At 39.8% G+C, this 20,322-nt stretch overlaps 1 protein-coding gene across 19 annotated transcripts in view; it reads left to right on the forward strand.

Moving 5' to 3' along the window:
• Positions 1-14,406, forward strand: part of MBD5 (methyl-CpG binding domain protein 5) — a 248,204-nt gene extending 233,798 nt beyond the window's left edge. For 18 of the 19 annotated variants that reach the window (XR_006284871.1, XM_043525239.1, XM_043525240.1 and 15 more), the window contains 2 exons: positions 9,314-9,389; positions 11,762-14,406. Coding sequence is in view for 17 of the 19 variants with exons in the window: in XM_043525239.1 (XP_043381174.1) it covers positions 9,314-9,389; positions 11,762-11,833 (148 nt within the window). In the remaining 2 variants the exon portion in view is untranslated. The remainder of the gene's footprint in view (positions 1-9,313; positions 9,390-11,761) is intronic. The other variant, XR_006284870.1, reaches the window with a different exon arrangement.
• The last annotated feature ends 5,916 nt before the right edge of the window (positions 14,407-20,322 follow it).

The raw sequence follows: 20,322 nt of genomic DNA on the forward strand, positions 1-20,322 counted from the left end.
GGATGTTTTAGTACTGGTAGCCTGAGACCTCCAGCGTATGTCACTCAAATTGAAGTCCCCCATGATCACGCAGGGTCGTCCCCCCCCACCCCATACTATAGATAGGTGTTTTAGGAGGCAGTCATCCTGTTCCTTTATGTGATTTGGAGGTCTGTAGCAAGCACCAACTAATAGCCCATCTTGTGCTTTATCTTTTAGGACACTGATCCATAAGCCTTCAAGATCATGTTCTTCTGAGTTATTACTGACTCGGAAACAGTCGCACTCCCCCTTGCCTTTTGCCCACTCAGTCCTTCCTAAATGCTTCCTCTAAACACACGTACAAATTTTGAAGTCGCCATCATTAACAATATCAAAATTAAATGAACTCCCATCCCTAAATCTTTCCCAGACTCTCTACTCTTCCCATAGTCATACATTCCCTTCTCAACGAAATGCCGGAGTGAATAAATGAGCTCTGCAGTAAGCCTTGAAGATCAACAGATGTGAGCTCTGAACAGGAAAGGGTGCAAATTCCAGAGTTAAGAACTTTCCATCAAGAACACCCTGCCTTCTTTTCCTAGAGGTACAAATGTAGGAACTGGTAGCAAAAGAGTGATCTGAGCTGCCAAAGTAATACAGATAGAGGTAGGGAGGAATCTCCCTGTAGTGAGGACTCAAAATGGTACAAAGCTGTGTAAACACAAATCAACATCTTCAATTGCACCTGGAAGCAGATAGAAAGCCAGTTCTACTTATGGAGAACAGATGTTTTATACTCACACACATATTCCCTACTGTTCTCACCTCTAAGTAAGCAGGCAGAGAAATGGTTGCTATTTGTCGAGCTAAATGAAATTGAAAATATGCTGATGGCTACTGATGACACTTGATGATCCAGGATGATCCCTGTATTATGAACTTCCTTGATGAAGAAAGGAGTACTGGTATTCTCTCCCAGTGATTCCTATTGCATTACTACCATCATCTCTATCTTGTGTATTAAGCTTCAACAGACTTGCTCTTGTCCAGTACACAGTCTTCCCCCAGGCATTGAGAAATCAAAGAGAATATATGTAGCTACACCTAGAGAGAGAGAGTGAGAGCACATGCAAGATTAAGATAACAAGTCTAATTCACAGTTGCTTGAACCTCTTCCACCACATCCAGAATCTTGGTGAGCAAAACAGACTGAAACATCACTGATAATATAGTGTATTTGTCTCCTATCAGCATAGACCCACTAGCAGACCGGTAGCCAGTCCAATCAGAATACAATTTATCTTATCCTTGAACAAAATTGAAAATTTTGAAGTGTTATGCCTTTGTTCTGTTCCATAGTGTGTATCACTAGGGTTTTTTGTAGCAGAAACTGATGAATTAAAAAGGATTATTTTGGAAGTCTACAGATTCATTATGTTTTATGAGAGTAAATAATTTAGTCAAGCAATAATCATTATTTTAAAAATGTTTCCACATTATAGCCATGTATCTTGCATACTGGCCTGACAGCCATGATTCCAGATCTCTTAAAAATGTTGATGTTAAAAGGCTTTTAGCACAGCAGATTGGTTTTATTTATAATTTTAATCTGATTTTAATTATTGTATGTTTTTAGTTTTTTAATCTGGATTTTTTGTTTTTGTTTTGTTTTGTTTTTGGAAACACCTAGGATATTTTGTTGATAGATGGTGTTATACATTTAAGTGATTTATTTTTATCATTTTATTTTAAAAAATCCATCATTCCTTGACTCTAGCGAATAAACTTAATTTCTTCTACAATTCTTTTAATCAGCCTCTGATATAGTAGTTAACTAAGACAATGATGTCTCTTTCTCTAAGAAAAATACTTTTTTTACATTAATATATATTGTCCAAGTCATAAAATCATAGAAATTAGCTGCTGAAAGTGAATAAATCATCTAGTCTGTCCCAAGGTGGCAATGCAAAATTCAGTGTTATTTGTTTGTTTAACATTTCCAAAGATAATGTCCAGTCTTTTAAGCAGAGGTAGACTGAAAGAAATACAATGAATGCCGGTTGGTAGCTAGCAGGCAAGGATGTATAGTTACCTATTAAACATCTTCCTATGCTAATCTGCCTTCTAGTCAGAAAACATGTTATTACCTCTCCAGGAAGCTCGATAGTTAATGAGTGGTATTCTGGGTAGAAACAGATGCATGTCTAGGAGTCAACCTATCGATGAGAGACTGCCTTTTAGGGAGTCTGAAACACTTATTTATCTTTGAAATACCTCCATATGCTGATCTACCTTCTAGGCAGAGAAAACCATTATCTGCTGCAGCTTTGGTCAAATACTTGCTTTCCAAGCCAGCTTGAAAGAACATATTATTGGGAAACCTGAGATCTACCATATAGGTAGATTTCCTATTATGAATGCAAGATTGTCAGTGAAAACAAATTCTCGTGCTTTTGACACTTTTTTTTAAAATTATTGCTCTATCAGTTTAATTAAATGCCAAATGATTTAGCTGGCATTCACTGTAAAACCATTAGTCCTATTAAGACATTAATTTAAAGGCTCACAAGGTCTATTTCCCACTTTGGCAGAAGGTGATTGAGAAAGTGATCACAGAGCAACCCCAGAGGCACCTGAACCATCAGAATGTTCCTTTCTCTAAAATGAACAACATGGTCTTGTTTCTTTAACCCTCAGTCTTCCTTCCCCCATTCTCTCCATGCTTGTTTATTGTAAGTATTCATTGCATCATGTCATAGAATCAGAGAATATCAGGGTTGGAAGGGACCTCAGGAGGTCATCTAGTACAACTCCCTGCTCAAAGCAGGACCAATCCCCAACTAAATCCCAGCCAGGGCGTTGTCAAGCCTGACCTTAAAAACCTCAAAGGAAGGAGATTCCACCACCTCCCTATGTAATGCATTCCAGTGCTTCACCACCCTCCTAGTGAAAAAGTTTTTCCTAATGTCCAACCTAAACCTCCCCCACTGCAACTTGAGACCATTACTCCTTGTTCTGTCATCTGCTACCACTGAGAACAGTCTAGATCCATCCTCTTTGGAACCCTCTTTCAGGTCATTGAAAGCAGTTATCAAATCCCCCCTCATTCTTCTCTTTTGCAGACTAAATAATCCCAGTTCCCTCAGCCTCTCCTCATAAATCATGTGCTCCAGCCCCCTAATCATTTTTGTTGCCCTCCGCTGAACTCTTTCCAAATTTTCAACGTCCTTCTTGTAGTGTGGGGCCCAAAACTGGACACAGTACTCCAGATGAGGCCTCACCAATGTCAAATAGAGGGGAACGATCACATCCCTCGATCTGCTAGCAATGCCCCTACTTATACAGCCCAAAATGCCATTGGCCTTCTTGTCAACAAGGGCACACTGTTGACTCATATCCAGCTTCTCGTCCACTGTAACCCCTAGGTCCTTTTCTGAAGAACTGCTGCCTAGCCATTCAGTCCCTAGTCTTTTGCGGTGCATAGGATTCTTCCGTCCTAAGTGCAGGACTCTGCACTTGTCCTTGTTGAACCTCATCAGATTTCTTTTGGCCCAGTCCTCTAATTTGTCTAGGGCCCTCTGTATCTGATCCCTACCCTCCAGCGTATCTACCACTCGTCCCAGTTTAGTGTCATCTGCAAACTTGCTGAGGGTGCAATCCACACCATCCTCCAGATCATTAATGAAGATATTGAACAAAACTGGCCCCAGGACCGACCCTTGGGGCACTCCGCTTGATACTGGCTGCCAACTAGACATGGAGCCATTGATCAGTACCCGTTGAGCCCGACGATCTAGCCAGCTTTCTGTCCACTTTGTAGTCCATTCATCCAGCCCATACTTCTTTAACTTGCTGGCAAGAATACTGTGGGAGACCGTGTCAAAAGCTTTGCTAAAGTCAAGGAATAACACGTCCACCGCTTTCCCCTCATCCACAGAGCCAGTTATCTCATCATAGAAGGCAATTAGATTAGTCAAGCATGACTTGCCCTTGGTGAATCTATACTAATTGTTCCTGATCACTTTCCTCTCCTCTACGTGCTTCAGAATTGATTCCTTGAGGACCTGCTCCATGATTTTTCCAGGGACTGAGGTGAGGCTGACTGGCCTGTAGTTCCCCGGATCCTCCTCCTTCCCTTTTTTAAAGATGGGCACTACGTTACCCTTTTTCCAGTCGTCCGGGACCTCCCCTGATCGCCATGAGTTTTCAAAGATAATGGCCAATGGCTCTGCAATCACATCCACCAACTCCTTTAGCGCTCTCGGATGCAGCGCATCCGGCCCCAAAGACTTGCGCTCGTCCAGCTTTTCTAAATAGTCCCGAACCACTTCTTTCTCCTCAGAGGGTTGGTCACCTCCTCCCCATGCTGTGCTGCCCAGTGCAGTAGTCTGGGAGCTGACCTTGTTCGTGAAGACAGAGGCAAAAAAAGCATTGAGTACATTAGCTTTTTCCACATCCTCTGTCACTAGGTTGCCTCCCTCATTCAGTAAGGGGCCCACACTTTCCTTGACTTTCTTCTTGTTGCTAACATACCTGAAGAAACCCTTCTTAACATATCTTGCAAGCTGCAACTCACAATGTGATTTGGCCTTCCTGATTTCACTCCTGCATGCCCGAGCAATATTTTTATACTCCTCCCTGGTCATTTGTCCAATCTTCCACTTCTTGTAAGCTTCTTTTTTGTATTTAAGAGCAGCAAGGATTTCACTGTTAAGCCAAGCTGGTCACCTGCCCTATTTACTATTCTTTCTACACATCGGGATGGTTTGTTCCTGTAACCTCAATAAGGATTCTTTAAAATACAGCCAGCTCTCCTGGACTCCTTTCCCGCTCATGTTATTCTCCCAGGGGATCCTGCCCATCAGTTCCCTGAGGGAGTCAGTATGCTTTTCTGAAGTCCAGGGTCCATATTCTGCTGCTCTGCTGTCTTCCCTGTGTCAGGATCCTGAACTCGACCATCTCATGGTCACTGCCTCCCAGGTTCCCATCCACTTTTGCTTCCCCTACTAATTCTTCCTGTTTTGTGAGCAGCAGGTCAAGAAGAGCTCTGCCCCTAGTTGGTTCCTCCAGCACTTTCACCAGGAAATTGTCCCCTACACTTTCCAAAAACTTCCTGGATTGTCTTTCCACCGCTGTATTGCTCTCCCAACAGATATCAAGGTGATTGAAGTCTCCCATGAGAACCAAAGCCTGCGATCTAGTAATTTCCGTTAGTTGCCGGAAGAAAGCCTCATCCCCCTGGTCCGGTGGTCTATAGCAGACTCCCACCACGACATCACCCTTGTTGCTCACACCTCTAAACTTAATCCAGAGACTCTCAGTTTCTTTTTCTGCAGTTTCATACCGGAGCTCTGAGCAGTCATACTGCTCTCTTAAAATGCAACTCCCCCACCTTTTCTGCCCTGCCTGTCCTTCCTGAACAGTTTATATCCATCCATCACATGTGAATTATTCCATCAAGTCTCTGTTATTCCAGTCACATCATAATTCCTTGACTGTGCCAGGACTTCCAGTTCTCCCTGCTTGTTTCCCAGGCTTCTTGCATAGGCACTTAAGATAACTCGCTGATCGTCCCACTTTCTCAGTACGAAGCAGGAGCACTCCCCTCTTGCGCTCTCCTGTTCGTGCTTCCTCCCGGTATCCCACTTCCCCACTTACCTCAGAGCTTTGGTCTCCTTCCCCCGGTGAACCTAGTTTAAAGCCCTCCTCACAAGGTTAGCCAGCCTGCTTGCAAAGATGCTCTTCCCTCTCTTCGTTAGGTGGAGCCCGTCTCTGCCTAGCACGCCTCCTTCTTGGAACACCATCCCATGGTCAAAGAACCCAAAGCCTTCTCTCAGACACCACTTGCGTAGCCATTCGTTGACTTCCACGATTTGACGGTCTCTGCCCGGGCCTTTTTCTTCCACAAGGAGGATGGACGAGAGCACCACTTGCACCTCAAACTCCTTTATCCTTCTTCCCAGAACCACATAGTCTGCAGTGATCCGCTCAAGGCCGTTCTTGGCAGTATCATTGGTGCCCACATGGAGAAGCAGGAAGGGGTAGCGATCCGAGGGCTTGATGAGTCTCTGCAGTCTGTCCATCACATCGTGAATCCTAGCTCCTGGCAAGCAGCAGACTTCTCGGTTTTCCCGGTCGGGGTAGCAGATAGATGACTCAGTCCCCCTGAGGAGGGAGTCCCCGGCCACCACCACCCGCCTTCTTGTCTTGGGAGCGGTGGTCGTGGAATCCCCATCCCTAGGACAGTGCATCTCATGCCTTCCAATCAGCAGAGTCTCCTTCTGCTCCCTTGCCTCAGATGTATCATCTAGTCCACTCTCTGCATTAGTACCTGTGGAGAGAACATGAAAACGGTTGCTTACCTGTATCTGCATTGCTGGTACATGGATGCTCCCCTTTCTTCTTCTGGAGTTAACATGCTGCCAAATTTCTTCACCGTCCCTCTGTCCCCGCTGCGCAGCCTGCTCTGAATCTTCAGAATGTTGTGTCCATAGAAGCATATCCTGACGTCTGTCCAGGAAATCTTCAGTTTCTCTTATGCACCGCAGGGTCGATACTTGTTTCTCCAGACCTTGAACCTTCTCTTCCAATATGGAGACCAGCTTGCACTTTGTACAGACAAAGTCACTTCTGTCATGTGAAAGAAAGACAAACATGGTACATCCTGTGCAGGTAACAACAGCTGAATGCTCACCATCCATATTACCTTCCTTCTAAGAGCTTCCTCAGGTGTTATAGTAACTACTCAGAGAAGCCTGCAAGATGAAAGCCTCAGTGGGCTCTCCGCAGGCGAACTCCCTGTGTTTACTGCTCAGCTGGTTGGCAGCTGACTGGCTTTTTATAACAGTCAGGCCCACTCAAGGCTCACCTGGAACAAAGCACTCCCAGTTCAGACATGTCTAAGGGCTTGTTTAGAAATAGATTTTACACCAGTTTAAGTTAAACTTGTTTTTTAAAAAAGAAAAGGAGTACTAGTGGCACCTTAGAGACTAACCAATTTATTTGAGCATAAGCTTTCGTGAGCTACAGGAAGTGAGCTGTAGCTCACGAAAGCTTATGCTCAAATAAATTGGTTAGTCTCTAAGGTGCCACTAGTACACCTTTTCTTTTTGCGAATACAGACTAACACGGCTGCTACTCTGAAACTTGTTTTTTAAAGCAAGTTAGTTAAACCAATTTAAATCCCTGATTTAGTAGTTCAGTTTAAAAGTGGCTTAGTTCAGTTTAGTTTAAATCTGTTCCTAATCAATATAAGACAGGTTTATATTAGTTTAAGAATCTCCACATAGTTTTTGCACTGGTTTAACCAAATCAATTTTTAAATCAAACATTTAGTTAACTGGTGCAATTTTGCATGTAGATAAGTCTTAATGAGTCTTTCAGGCAGGAGTCATGTCTTTCTGTCTGTTCTGTAAAGTGCCCAGCATGCTTTTGCATACTGCAGAATAATAAAAATGGGTGGAATGTGGGAATTTTTATGCATTCCTTTTGGTCCAAGCCTGGGTATAGTACAGACAAGATGTTAGTATGTATCATGGAATATTTTCTTTAGGTAATGGATGAGACACAGCTCTCCCTGCTCTTTATATGGGATCTAGCAGTTGCTTTTGATAGTTACTGAACTCAATATGTGGACTAGCTGGGGTGGATGGAATTACTGTAGAATGGTTTTTTTCTTTTTTTCCATGCTGCTATCAGGAGAGTATTCCTTTTGAACCCTTGTCTGTCTTCAGTTGGGGTGGGGCTTCCAGTCATGGCCCAGGTAGCATAATTATCTTTCTTAAAGCAAAAAAAAAAGTGATTTTTTTAAAAATGCTGAAATGTAAAAGGGGATTGTTTCATGGATTATGGGCTTGGTCGCGCACTGCTGAAATGAAGAAGGATCATCACAATGCTTAGGGTACTAGCCAGGGCCTCCGGCTGCATGGGTGCAGTTCCCTGCTCAGCCACAGACTCCCTGTGTGACGTGGAGCAAATCAGTGAGGTCTCTTTGCCCGAGTTCTTCATCTGTAAAATGTGGAAATAATAGCACGTCCCTATCTCATGGGCTGTTGTGAAGATAAATACATTCAAGACTGTGAGGTGCTCAGATACTACAGTAATGGGGCCATGTAAGTACCAGAGACAGATAAACATTAGATCAAGTGGGCTATCAGTCTGCTACCTCTCAAATTCACTTTATTTTTTTTTCCAGCTACGAATACCAAGTGCTGTGTCTAGATTTCAATTTTAATTTATTCCACTGGATACTAAAAATAAAGCCCAGCTGAACATATATGCCTAGGAGCTTAAAAAGCTGTCAACAAATTATGTTTGGTGCAATGCGGGAATGACCCTAATAATGTGTTTGAAATACTGTTTGATAATTCGACACCTCTGGGAGTGCCAGTCACAAAAATATGACCCAGAATGCTGAGTGTGGTGTTTAAAATGGAAAACTACTTTTAATAAATATAATGCACATAAACTGAATCCGTGAGTGTAATATTTGGAAGTGAACTGAGCAGCACAGTGATTTGGCTAAAAACAGTGGGCGGCAGTGTGTGTGACTGCCACGATTCAGAGAAACAATGGGATTTCTCTCCTATGGCTAACTAAAGAGACACATTCACAATTGAGCTCCAAGTATTTGGGGAAAATGAAAACCTTGCAAAACAGTGTCATTCTCCAGGTGGATGTCAACCTGTATTATTTTTCAACAGCCCTCTTGTGAAGTACTAATGTAGCCTCCAGCTACAGAGTAAATGCGATATGGGAGGCAGATAAAGGCAGGCCAGCATTAAGGGTTAGTCAGTTCTCTGTCATTCTTTGAAGTAGCCCAAAATAACTGAAACTTAAGGGAATGACAGTTCTTTGGCATGCATAATGACTGCTCAGGGTCAAGTTCATGAAAGAGACGCTGTTCTGTAAAACCTGTTGCTCTCTTAACAAAAAACAAACTTTAACGCTGACAGCTAAGTCAAATAGCACAACATGCCACATTTTGCATTTAAACACAGAAAATCAATCTAGTGATGGTATCATGTGCTTTTGCATTCTGTTTATAGATATCTTTTCTCTTGTGGAGATAATAATTCCTGTTTAATTTATAAAAGTCTTACCTTTAAAAATAAAATAAATAAAACAAAGGGGTAGCACAAGCCTTTATTTTAAAGGAGAACACATATATGGGCCATAACTTACTCTTATTATTTGCACAAATGGTTCCTTGGCTGTCAATGGGAGATCTATATGCTGAATGAAGTTAGTAGAATATGGGTTATTTATGTATGTATTTTGATTATCTACAGTCTTTGAAAATGGGGTATTTCCATTGAAAACAAATATTAACAGAATTTTTTTTTCATTCTAGAAGCGGAAAGCTAAATAACCATTTAGAAGCTGCTATACATGAGGCCATGAGTGAGCTGGACAAAATGTCTGGGAATGTAAGTCTCTTTGCTTTCTAGTTACATAGGTTTTTATTGTGTGTGGGTTTTTTTTCATTTTTGTGGAGTTTTCAAGCTATCGCAGTTTTTGTAATTATTATGATTTAACAACTAAAAGTTGAAAAAGATTTATAATTTCAGTTAGATTGTAACTACTCTGCATTATTGCTCTCCACCCACTGTAATTATTGGACATATCTTTCATGTGTGAGGCTGACCAATATTTTGAACAGATCCTCAACTCCCACTAACATGCCTGGAGTTTTGCCTGAATAAGGAGTGCAAGAACTAGACCCAATTGTTTTCAAAGTTTGTATATCAAGATGTTGAAACTACATTAAAAAAATCTTTTGACTATAACACTCCAGTGAATAATCTTAATCTAACATGAAATGAAAAATATCATAGGAAGTAAATTAAGATGAACAAACTTAACATCAGAACCTGACTGTGCTTGTTTTATTTTTTGTTTCCACTTTTATTTTGTGGCATACAGACAAAAGAAATCTCTGATAATGTAATACACTTTTAAAATACATTTGGAGATTTTTTTTGTACTCTTATTATAACAGAAGTCCATGCAGATGATTAAAAATTAAGTACAATACATTAAAATACTCAAAACTTCTAATTAATATTTTAGTAAGTATTAATGGTTTAGCTTTTAAAATAAAATTGATTTTTTTTCCTGATATTCTAAACCTCAACCCTGAAAAGACTTATGCACATGCTTAATTTTACACAATCAATAAGGCTTAAATGGATCTCTTTATGGTGCATAAAATTACGCATATGCAGAAATCTTTTCAGGATTGGCACTTTAGACTTGGTTTTAGTACCATCTGGAAATAATATTAGTGATACTGTCTCTATCTCTTGCTGTCTGCTTTGAATTGTTGATAAAGCTGAACCTTTTGGTTGTTAGTTTTACTAATACAGAATTATGGATTTTCATCTAACTCAATGGCAATTTTGCAACTGACTGCAGGGGAGGTAAGATCTGATCATAGGTCTCTATAAGACCATCTATCCTACAAATATAACCAAAGCAGGGGATCTGGGTACGATACAGTTGGCCTCTAACCCTGTTACATCACAGTTAAAAATGTTTGCCTGGGCAGTTTCTATTGTACCCATGTTATGTAGCTTTCATCCAGTTATGCAACCCAAATGAAACAGATACATGCTACAACTCTTAACTACGATGCAAGCTGGGTCAGGGAGAAACTGTGCTGTAATCAGGTTCCCTGACCAGGTTGTTTTTGTTGTGTTGACAAGCCTGATGTAACAAATTTTGTATCCTAAAATAATCTCTCGTGAGCTACTTTGTCACAAATCCTTAATCAAGATGAGGTTTATTTTCATAAATAGTATGATAATTGGGAATAATAGGGTCAGAAAATCATAGGACACCAAATGTAGTTCTTACACATTTTGAAATAAGCTTTTTTTAATTATCACTGTTCAGGCAGGACTAGTAAATTTTAAATGTAACACATGTACGGTACAATTGACATAGAGCATAACTGATGCTAGCAATAACATCTGTTGACTATATGATAAAATTATTCAAGACAGCTAGAATTTAAGAGATATGATCATGACAAAGAAATTTTTTCATATTGTTCAAGGATTTGTAATTTTTGATTAACTGTTATTTGTAATCTACAGATTGCTTTTTTCCAGAATACACAGCCTCACTTCTACCAACAGATGGTGGTGGTATTCCATATAAAACAGCAGAACATTGTTCTGCATTCCATTTCTCATAGCTGTGTTATAAATGTGTTTAATAGTTTTATATGATCATGATCTTTCCTCCCAGCTTTGAACTGGAAACTAATAATAGACATTGAATGGAAAATAATTGATTTAAAACATTTTCACATGCTAATTAATCTACTGTTCAACTTGAAATTGATGATGATGGATGAAAACAGTTTGCTCAAAATAGTTTATCCCTTAAATTCATGTCTCTGGTAGTGCTGTAAGTCTGTCTCTGTTTCCACATTCTGTTTCCCAGTATATCCATCTTTCTTTCTGCTGTTATCCCAGTTTTGTAAACAGTTTCCCCTGGAGCCTAACATTATTACTGCTTTGTGCTTCAGTTCCTTGTATACTATATAGTGATGTGTAAGTGGTATCTTTCTCCTGAGGCTTGAAGTATCCACACTGTGACATGTTCAACCCCCTTCAGCCCAGAGCTTAATGTTCTTGAGTTTACTTCTAATTCTGCTTTTAATGTGGAAAATTAAAAGCTGTATCACCAGGGAAGCATAATAACTTTTCAAACAATACTGTAATTGATTGATCACTAACAGGTTGCTTTATTTAATTTTCTATGCTAACCTTTTCATATACTTATTTTCTAGGTACACCAAATCCCACAGGGAGACAGACAGGTGAAACCTCCAAAACCGAAGAGGAGGAAGATCTCTAGATAACATTGAATGTCTTTGTTACTGGTCCAGTACTTATCAAATTGAACATGCACATAAATCAGTATATAGGTATTGATATAGATATTATATCAATATTTATATCAAGGACAGATAGATACCATCAAAGGGTGCTAAGCGAAATAGGGGTACAATATTTTTGTTGATCATGTGGGATAGTTAATGCTGGATAAACCAATCAGATTCCTTGAAAGATTACAGTAAAAATGTCAGATGATTACTGAATTTTTTCTATAATACTGAAATTGTGATTATAAAAATAGTCCAAATGTTTCTGATAAATTTTCATTGTGTATATAGATAATACAGAATTTCATGGTGATATCTGAAATGTAAATATTGTACAATATTGTCATGTACAAGCGTACCTAATGCACACTTTATCTTTTATTGTACAAAAAAATAGTGTACAAAATTCTTTGGTTTCTATTGAGTACACATACAAGAGACTACCAGTGTAAAGTGATAAATAAAAATACAGCCTAAATGCTTTTATATGATAATGTAAAAGATGCTGTTTTTGTATTTAACAGCAGAGAAAAGGCATGATTATGTAATACCTTAATTATGACATACACTTCACACCACTGAGTGTTCATTTATATTGTCTGTTTGGAATGAACCTTGCCTGGAAGTACTGTACTCCATTTCAGGTCTCTGTAGGAGAGTGCAACCTTGCAGATTCCTAAAGGGATGTGGGATCACAGGTCTAATTAAGAATTCAAAAGCTGCAACCACTGGTTGCATTTTATTTACTTAAGTTTTAAAGTAGAATGCTGTAGATTTTTTTATTAAAGTAAAAAGAAAGCTTAGATGGAATATTTTAGTCAGCCATTTCTGTAGTTGAAGTTTCATAGCCACCTTCTAAACTAAGCAATTTATACCACCATTGACTTTGAACCCCCCCCCCCCCCAAACTCTATATTTGTTAACCGAGGTTATTTAGCCTGATTAAACATTCTGTTTACATATATGAGGGAATGGCCCTATTTGAAAATATGAGTGTTAATGTTAATTACAATTTGATTTTGCAATGGAATAAAAGGGCATGCTCCACAGCGTTCCTAAAAAATAATTCTAGTATCCCTCATACAGTATTATTAAACTAGAAGTTAAAGGTGGCTTACAAAACTATTAGCAACAGTAATTTTATCAGTATTATGTAACATATCAGATTTATTTTATTTAAAAAGAATTATTTATACCCTTAACAGATTCTTATATATATTAATGTGGCTGAAATGTGCAGGTTAAATCTATTAACGAAATTATTTATGTTATATTAAGTGAATAATGTGAAACGTGTAGAAAGGAAGTAATTAACTACAGATAAACAAGCCTAAAGCTGTGAGCCATTGTAAAAATAACAAAAAGTTAATAAGTGTAGCACATTGTCATCATTTTTTTCAATTTTTTCCCATTGTGGTGGTGGTACACCCCCCTTCCCAAAGTAAATTCTCATTTTGCCCTGCCTTGTTCCAAGACGGAGTCCTTAAGATGGACCTCTTCATCTGGGAACCACCACCTCTTTAACCTGGAATTCCTTTTTCCCTGGAATGGCATCCTATAGTTAAGACTGTTAGAAATCAGCATCCTCTGAGGCTGATGACCTTGCCACTCTACTGATAACCACCAGTTGGCACTTGTACAGTGAGTAACTATTCCTCTCCCCATTGACTTTCCCCAGAACTCAAACTCAATTATCTGTGTGACATGACTGAGATCCACTGGCCCAGAGAATAAAGAGACCTGAGGACATTTCCAAACTCAGCTTTCTTGTGCCACAGCACATAGCACTACCACTGGGCTAACCTACTTTTTCATGTCTCATACAGACAGCTCTTATTTCTTTTTCCCCCACCCCAACCTGATGGAATGCAATTAGCTACACTAAGCTACAGTGGCCTGGAGGCAGGAACCCTTCCTTCTACTGGGTAGGTTCATTTGTCTTTTGTGTAATGGCAGGACAGACTGCCATGGTCCTACATGCAAACTCATGTGAAGTGATCTTTTGTGTAGTTTAGTTAACACTTTTTTGTTACAAGTTGATGTGTTTGTTATGTTTAAAGAGTTAATGTTGTCCATTTTTCGTATCAGCCTGCTTTTCTGCTGTTTTGTCTACACAATGTTTTTATTCATAAATACACGTGTGTGTGTGTGTGTGTGTGTGTGCGCGTGTGCGTGCATTTGTTTATATTTAGTTTGTTTTTTTTACCTTTTGCTTTTCTGTCCTAACACTGAGTTTGTATTGACCAACCCTTCTTTTGGCATTTTAACTAATTAGGTTTGTACTTTCTCACCAATGTATACTTTACATTAGTAGACTATGTAAAGTATTTTTGTGCACTTGATTTCATTGGTTAATAATGGCATTGATGTGGGTGCTAGGAATAGTTTGTTTCAGTCCATACAGATTTTTTTTCTCTTTTAGAGTTTTTATGGTTTCATGTAAGCAGTTAATGTAAATATTGTGAGCATTACAGGTCATGCAGTGTTGTAACATTTTAAAAAATGTTGCACCTACTTTACAATTAAAAAACTGGTCACTCATACTTGAATTTTGCCCATAGAGCCATTTCTTTCTCTTTGCATTAAAGCATAATATAGTTTTTTGATGGAGGCCAAGACCTTCTTTCTACATTATTATTTTTTGTTTAACAAATCTATATTTTTTCTAATAGAAGACTTAAAATGAAAAATTTTAAAAATACTTTTTGCCTAGTTTCTAATTTAAGAGAGTACTCCTATATTTAGAGGGTGACAAAATACCCCATTTTGGAAAGTGGAATAATATTTTAATTGTCATTAATTTGGCACTGTCACGTTACCCTGTGAACCTTAAGTGACTGATGAAAGTGAGCCCACAAGAGGAATTAGTTTTTAATTAGCTTAATTATTTAAAATTTGTATGGTGTTTAGAGGATACAAAGTATCCTCATTATTATTTATTTATTTATTTATTTATTATGCTTTATTTATCAAGTGGGTTGTAGTATGTTGTCATTCCAAATGAGATACAAATCAAAAGTATTATTCCTCTTTCTATCATGGTGCATTTTTAAACACCATTTAAGAAAAAATATTTCCATTCATTTAAATGGCCTTCCTTTGTATTCCTGCTTCCGAAAAAAAATTATTGCTGGAATCAGCTATGAAAATAGCTTTCCCATAGCCCAACAAACAAACAACACATTTTGGATGTGCGAGGTCTATTATACTCAGTGTAAGATTTAAAGTGCTGCTCTTTTTAAAAAAAAAAAAAAAAAAATTCAAATGTTAAGTTATTTACTAAGTCAGTTTTGCAGAAGGTTTAGAAGTAATGCACTACCATCTGAGTCCTGGAGTTTGATGAAATAGAGGGCTTGTGGTGGACTGAATTACCTTAGAAATACTACCTTTCTTAGTTACAGTTTGTATTTTGCTATGTAGGGTTGTAATGTGAGAATTCCAGCAGAGCACTAGCATAAAAATGCTTTTCTATTTAAAAAAAAATCCATTCTAGTCTTACTAAGAATTAGAAAAAAATTAATATCAGTTTTGTAATTTTTGATAAAGTTGTCGATATGATTAAATCACCAAAAAAAGTTACTGTGATGTTCTCTTCGGGGCAGGGACCATGTCTTCCTTTATGTTTATAAAATTCCTAGCACAGTGGGACCCTGATTTTGAATGGGGTCACTGGCTGCTACCATAGTATTAAATATTAGATAATGATGTTACAGTTAAGTAAAATACACAAAACACAAAAAACACAAGAGAATTCACAAATGAGAGTGAAAATCGGATTCCTTATCCTTAGTTTATCTGTTGTACTCAGCTATTACCACACAGATGTAAAATCATCCAGGTAAGTTTAGAAAATAGATGCCTGATCAGCTGTTGATTCTTTTACCCACAAAAACCAGGATATTCTGTCTTAAGTCAAAACATAACTGCTGCTTTAACAGAGTTTTTGGTTATTTCCCTTTGCTGTGTTTTTAACAGTACTAACTCAAATCTTCAATTCACATTTCAGAATTCCCTCAGTAAGTATCTTTAACCAATAGGCATTAGCATCTGATGTTGTGTACTGGTAAAACACATATAATAGACACACTGTCAGAATCAGTTCAAACACAGTTCAACTCAGTGGGGTTATTTACACGTCAGAAACAGACATGAGCAGACCTTGTATGAGGAGTTCTCCAAAAGGATCTCATAATGGAATTTGTCACTGATCATCCAGGGTTTGCCTACACATACCACACAAACCATGGGGGCCCCTCTGCCAATCCTAGAAAATTTCTAGCTCTCTGTGGGAAGCAGCTCCCCCAACTGCTGGATCTGGGCACCTCACCCCTCCCATTCCCTGCCAGCATAGTACTGTACTATCAAGGTCTCCCCCTGGCCTCAGGGGCAGGGTTTGTCTGTGGAAAAGATAATAGAGCTCTGGCTAAAAAAAAAATTTATGACAGCCCTCAGCTATAGAGGCTAGCTCCTTTGTTACTTAAATATCCATCAGTCCTGTACTGAAAGGTTGGGTTTATTCAAAAGAGATTATGGGAACTTTGACTGCCCCTAAAGGGTATTGCCCTAATAAACCTTGCCCAGTTAGAAGTGCAACAGAAGTTCTGCCTTTGTGGTTTAAAGGCAAAGAGCCTGATTCTCAATGACCTGCACTTTGGGCAGTCGTTTACACTCGTGTGCAAGGTAGTGTAAACCACTACCCAGTCAGAATGGTAGGTTATTGCACTTGCATTCCACTGGTGTAAACAAGTATACAAGAAGCAGGGCAATGGAGAATCAGGCCCAGCCTCTTTGCTTCTCTCTCTCTTCACCAGGTTTTACTTTATTAGTTCATTTTGAGCAATGAGAACAAAAAAAAAGTGGAAATGTTTGTGGTTTGGTTTTGGTTTTTTCCCCTGAGAGCACAGCCCAGAGAGGTTTTTCTCCTTTCAGGTCTAATTGCTGTGAACTCAGTGCTTGCCTACACATTGAAGTTATTCTGGATAACGTAGGATGTGAATTTAAAGTGGAATAGTTATTCTGGAATAACTCCAGGTATGGACATTCTTAATTGGAGAGAGGTCCTTTTTCTGTCTTAGCTTAATCCACCTTGGAAAAAGCACTATTATTCCACACATGGAGTTATTAGAATATCTATTCCAGAATAACCCCATGTGTAGGCAAACCTTAGAAAGACAGATTAATGGCCATTCATCAGAATAGATCATCAGTAGATAAAGAAGAGCAAACACATATTTTGTATTAGCTAATACTTCTACAACCAGTAGAAACTCATAGCAAAGGATGTTGGAGTTGAATTTACAGTCTGGGTCCAGATTTAAATAGCATTTATAAGACTTGTCGTAACAAATACAAAGGTCTCCATTCCATCCATTTGTATAGGTCAAGGCCTGTCAATGAAAGACAGGGTTCTTGGATGATGAAAAAATGTGCAGGTAAGTCCTAGTGATGTAGATTATTTCAGTGAGGGGCTAAAATTATAATTATGTATTTATTTATAAACTGTTTTATCTAGAACCAGTGGTGTCCATAGTGCTATGCAGATAGGTAAGAATTCAATGTTCCTGTCTTGAGGAAAGTGTTGGGTCAACAAAATTAGAAATGGCAACAGAACTGGCAGCAGAACATGGCTGTGCGACAGCAGAGAGAACACAAAAACATGGGAGAAAGGAAAGCTACTTTGGGCAAAACATGATGATGATGATGACCTATTATTCAACGGGTTTCTGTTTCACAGAAGGATCTTGGAGGTAGTTTATAATCTGCATGAGAAAGGGAAGCTCACTCCCCCAAAGCTGAGATGTGTGACAGCTAGTCAAAAGAAAGATTTGTGATGATCCAGTGCAAGGAACTGGGTTTAGAGAGGGCATATTAGGTTACCCCTACCAGTTCTAGAAGTTTGCATGCATGCAGTATCTATCAAGCTCTAAACCAATTTGTATTTCTAAAGCAGAAGTATTACTTAATTCCTGTTGGTATAACGATGGTCCTCCTGTTCAAGGAAAAGAATTTATGGTTCTTCTAGTAGTGTCCATATGGGTGCTCCATTGTAGGTGTATATGCGCCTCTAATCAGAGATTTTAGGTAGCAGAGTCTGTTTAGCCCGCACATGTGCCTTCCCTCCCTCAGGTTGCATCTGGTGCCTCGGAGAGGCACATATTTCATAGAAGTACACCTTCTGCCAACAGCTGAAGGCTAGATCCTGAAAGAACCAGAAATAAAAATTGAAACTATTCCTCATGGACAGTGTTTTTAAACCAGCATCTGACCCCAGTTCTGAATCCTCTCCAGGACAAAGATTGTCCCCAGAACCTTCAACTTCTAGAGAGAATTGCAGAGGAAGTCAGCTGACTCCCCTCTCAAAACTTCTAGAAAAAGGGCTGCAAGCCCTGAAACCAAGCTCTTGACCAGCCAGAGGGGATCCGCTGTGCATTTGGTCACCTCAGGACCAGTGGCACCGATGGCTCTGAAGCACACAACCCAGAGCTCTACAGTACTAACCTAAGATCCCATAGGGTACAGGCTCAGGAGTGATGGCACCACCTTCCAAAGATAAAAATAGAAACCATATCATCCCACAAAATTGGCACTGACAAAAAGATCCTCAGCTACAAGTGCTTCAAAGCAGCCCCCATTGTAATGTATTTTCCATAAAAAGCCCTTAGTACCGACAATCCCTGGCAGCAACTACTGCAACATTGGTACCATAAGCGTTCCGCTTCTCTGGGGACCCTACAGTTGTGGAGGAACCAGATTTCCTGGTACTTGGTACTGGGGCTCCAGTACCAAGCACGTCTCAGTCCCAGAACCACCATCAGCATAGGGATATTTGCCTCCAGCACCCCTATCAGCCCCACCTTACACCAGTGGGGACTCAGATAGGGACCAACATGACAACTTACCTCTGGTCTCACATCACAACCCTCCGTTACAGCATCTGGGATGCTCTAATTCCCAATCTTCCTGGTCTGGTCACCCTTGGCAACTGGAATCTGTAGGTAGCCTTGTATCAGGCATCTAATATCTCCCGCAGAGAGCCCACCAGATGATCCCCTGTAGTCTCTGTATCCAGAGCCCCAGGAAGAAACTTTGTAGGAGTAGGAGGCCAGACTAAACGTAGAAACTACTCCACTGATGAACCCCTTCTCTTCCTCACCTGATTAGGCGGGGATGCCCCCTCCTCCATCGTTAGCTGATGATTTCAAGCTTTACCTAGATCTTACTAAGAGGGTGGTTGAAGCTCTACATATTCTTGAAGTGAAAGACTAACACCACAAATTGTTGGGCATACTACATACCTCTTCCTCTTTGAGGCTTGCAGTACCAGTCAACAAGGCACTTTTAGACCCTGTCAAGATCATCTGGCAGACACCAGCCTCTATTGCACCAGCATACAAGATGGAAGATACAAAGGAGGTAGATTTTCTTTTCACGCACCCTCAGCCCAACTCTCTCATGGAAGCTGTTAACACGTGAGGAAAGCAACATCACACCAAATCCACCCGCCTATGATAGAGACTGGAAGTAGCTCAACCCTCTTTGGGAAGAAGGCATATTCACTGGTGACTTTAAAATTCAGGGCTTCAAACTATCAAGCTCTAATTGTCAAATACATCTACGTAAACTATGGAAAACTCAGTGCCTTTATTGACCACTTGCCAGAAGCACAAAAGGAACAAATTTAAAGCCATTGTCCAACAGGGGTAGCAAGAACAGTGCTACAGACTGCACTGGGTGTAAAACGGGTGCATCACTCCACACCTTAAAGGACTCTGCAGCCACACTGTGCTCGCTAGCAATCTATACACTGGGACAGAAGAGGAAATTCAGTTCACAATCACCTCACAGATCCCAGCCACCTGAGTTACCCCCCATCACAATGGTATTATGAGCCACAGCAAAAGAGACCTAGGATGCAAAGCATATTAGATATAAGAGCACTAAACAGATATGTGAAGACACAGAAGTTCAAGATGGTCACACTAGCAGCCATTATTCCATGACTGGAACAAGGAGATTGGTTCTCGGCCCTTGACTTATAAAATCCCTACTTCCACATCTTAATCCAACTGCCTCACAGAGATTCCTCCGATTTACCTTTCAGCAGGACCATTATCAGTACAGAGTGCTCCCATTCAGTCTCCCATCCGCACCCATGGTATACTCCAAGGTCCTCTCTATCGTATGGACATTAGGTACTGTCATTTAACCAGAACTGGACAATTGCCTTCTTGAGGCTCATTCCTTCAAAGATGCCCTGTGAGCCACCAGAGGGCTATGCATATATTTGCACAACTAGAGCTCCAGCTCAATATCCAGAAATCTACCTTGACCCCAGTACAACATCTAGAGTTTTTGGGGGCCGAACTCGATAGAGTACAAGAGAGAACGTTCCTCTCGCTGCACAGATCCAGCACCCCGATGAGTCTTATAGAGACAGTCCAGGCCAGCCCACAAACTCCAGCCAA

This window comes from Chelonia mydas, chromosome 11 (genome assembly GCF_015237465.2).
Source record: "Chelonia mydas isolate rCheMyd1 chromosome 11, rCheMyd1.pri.v2, whole genome shotgun sequence".
Taxonomy (NCBI): domain Eukaryota; kingdom Metazoa; phylum Chordata; order Testudines; family Cheloniidae; genus Chelonia; species Chelonia mydas.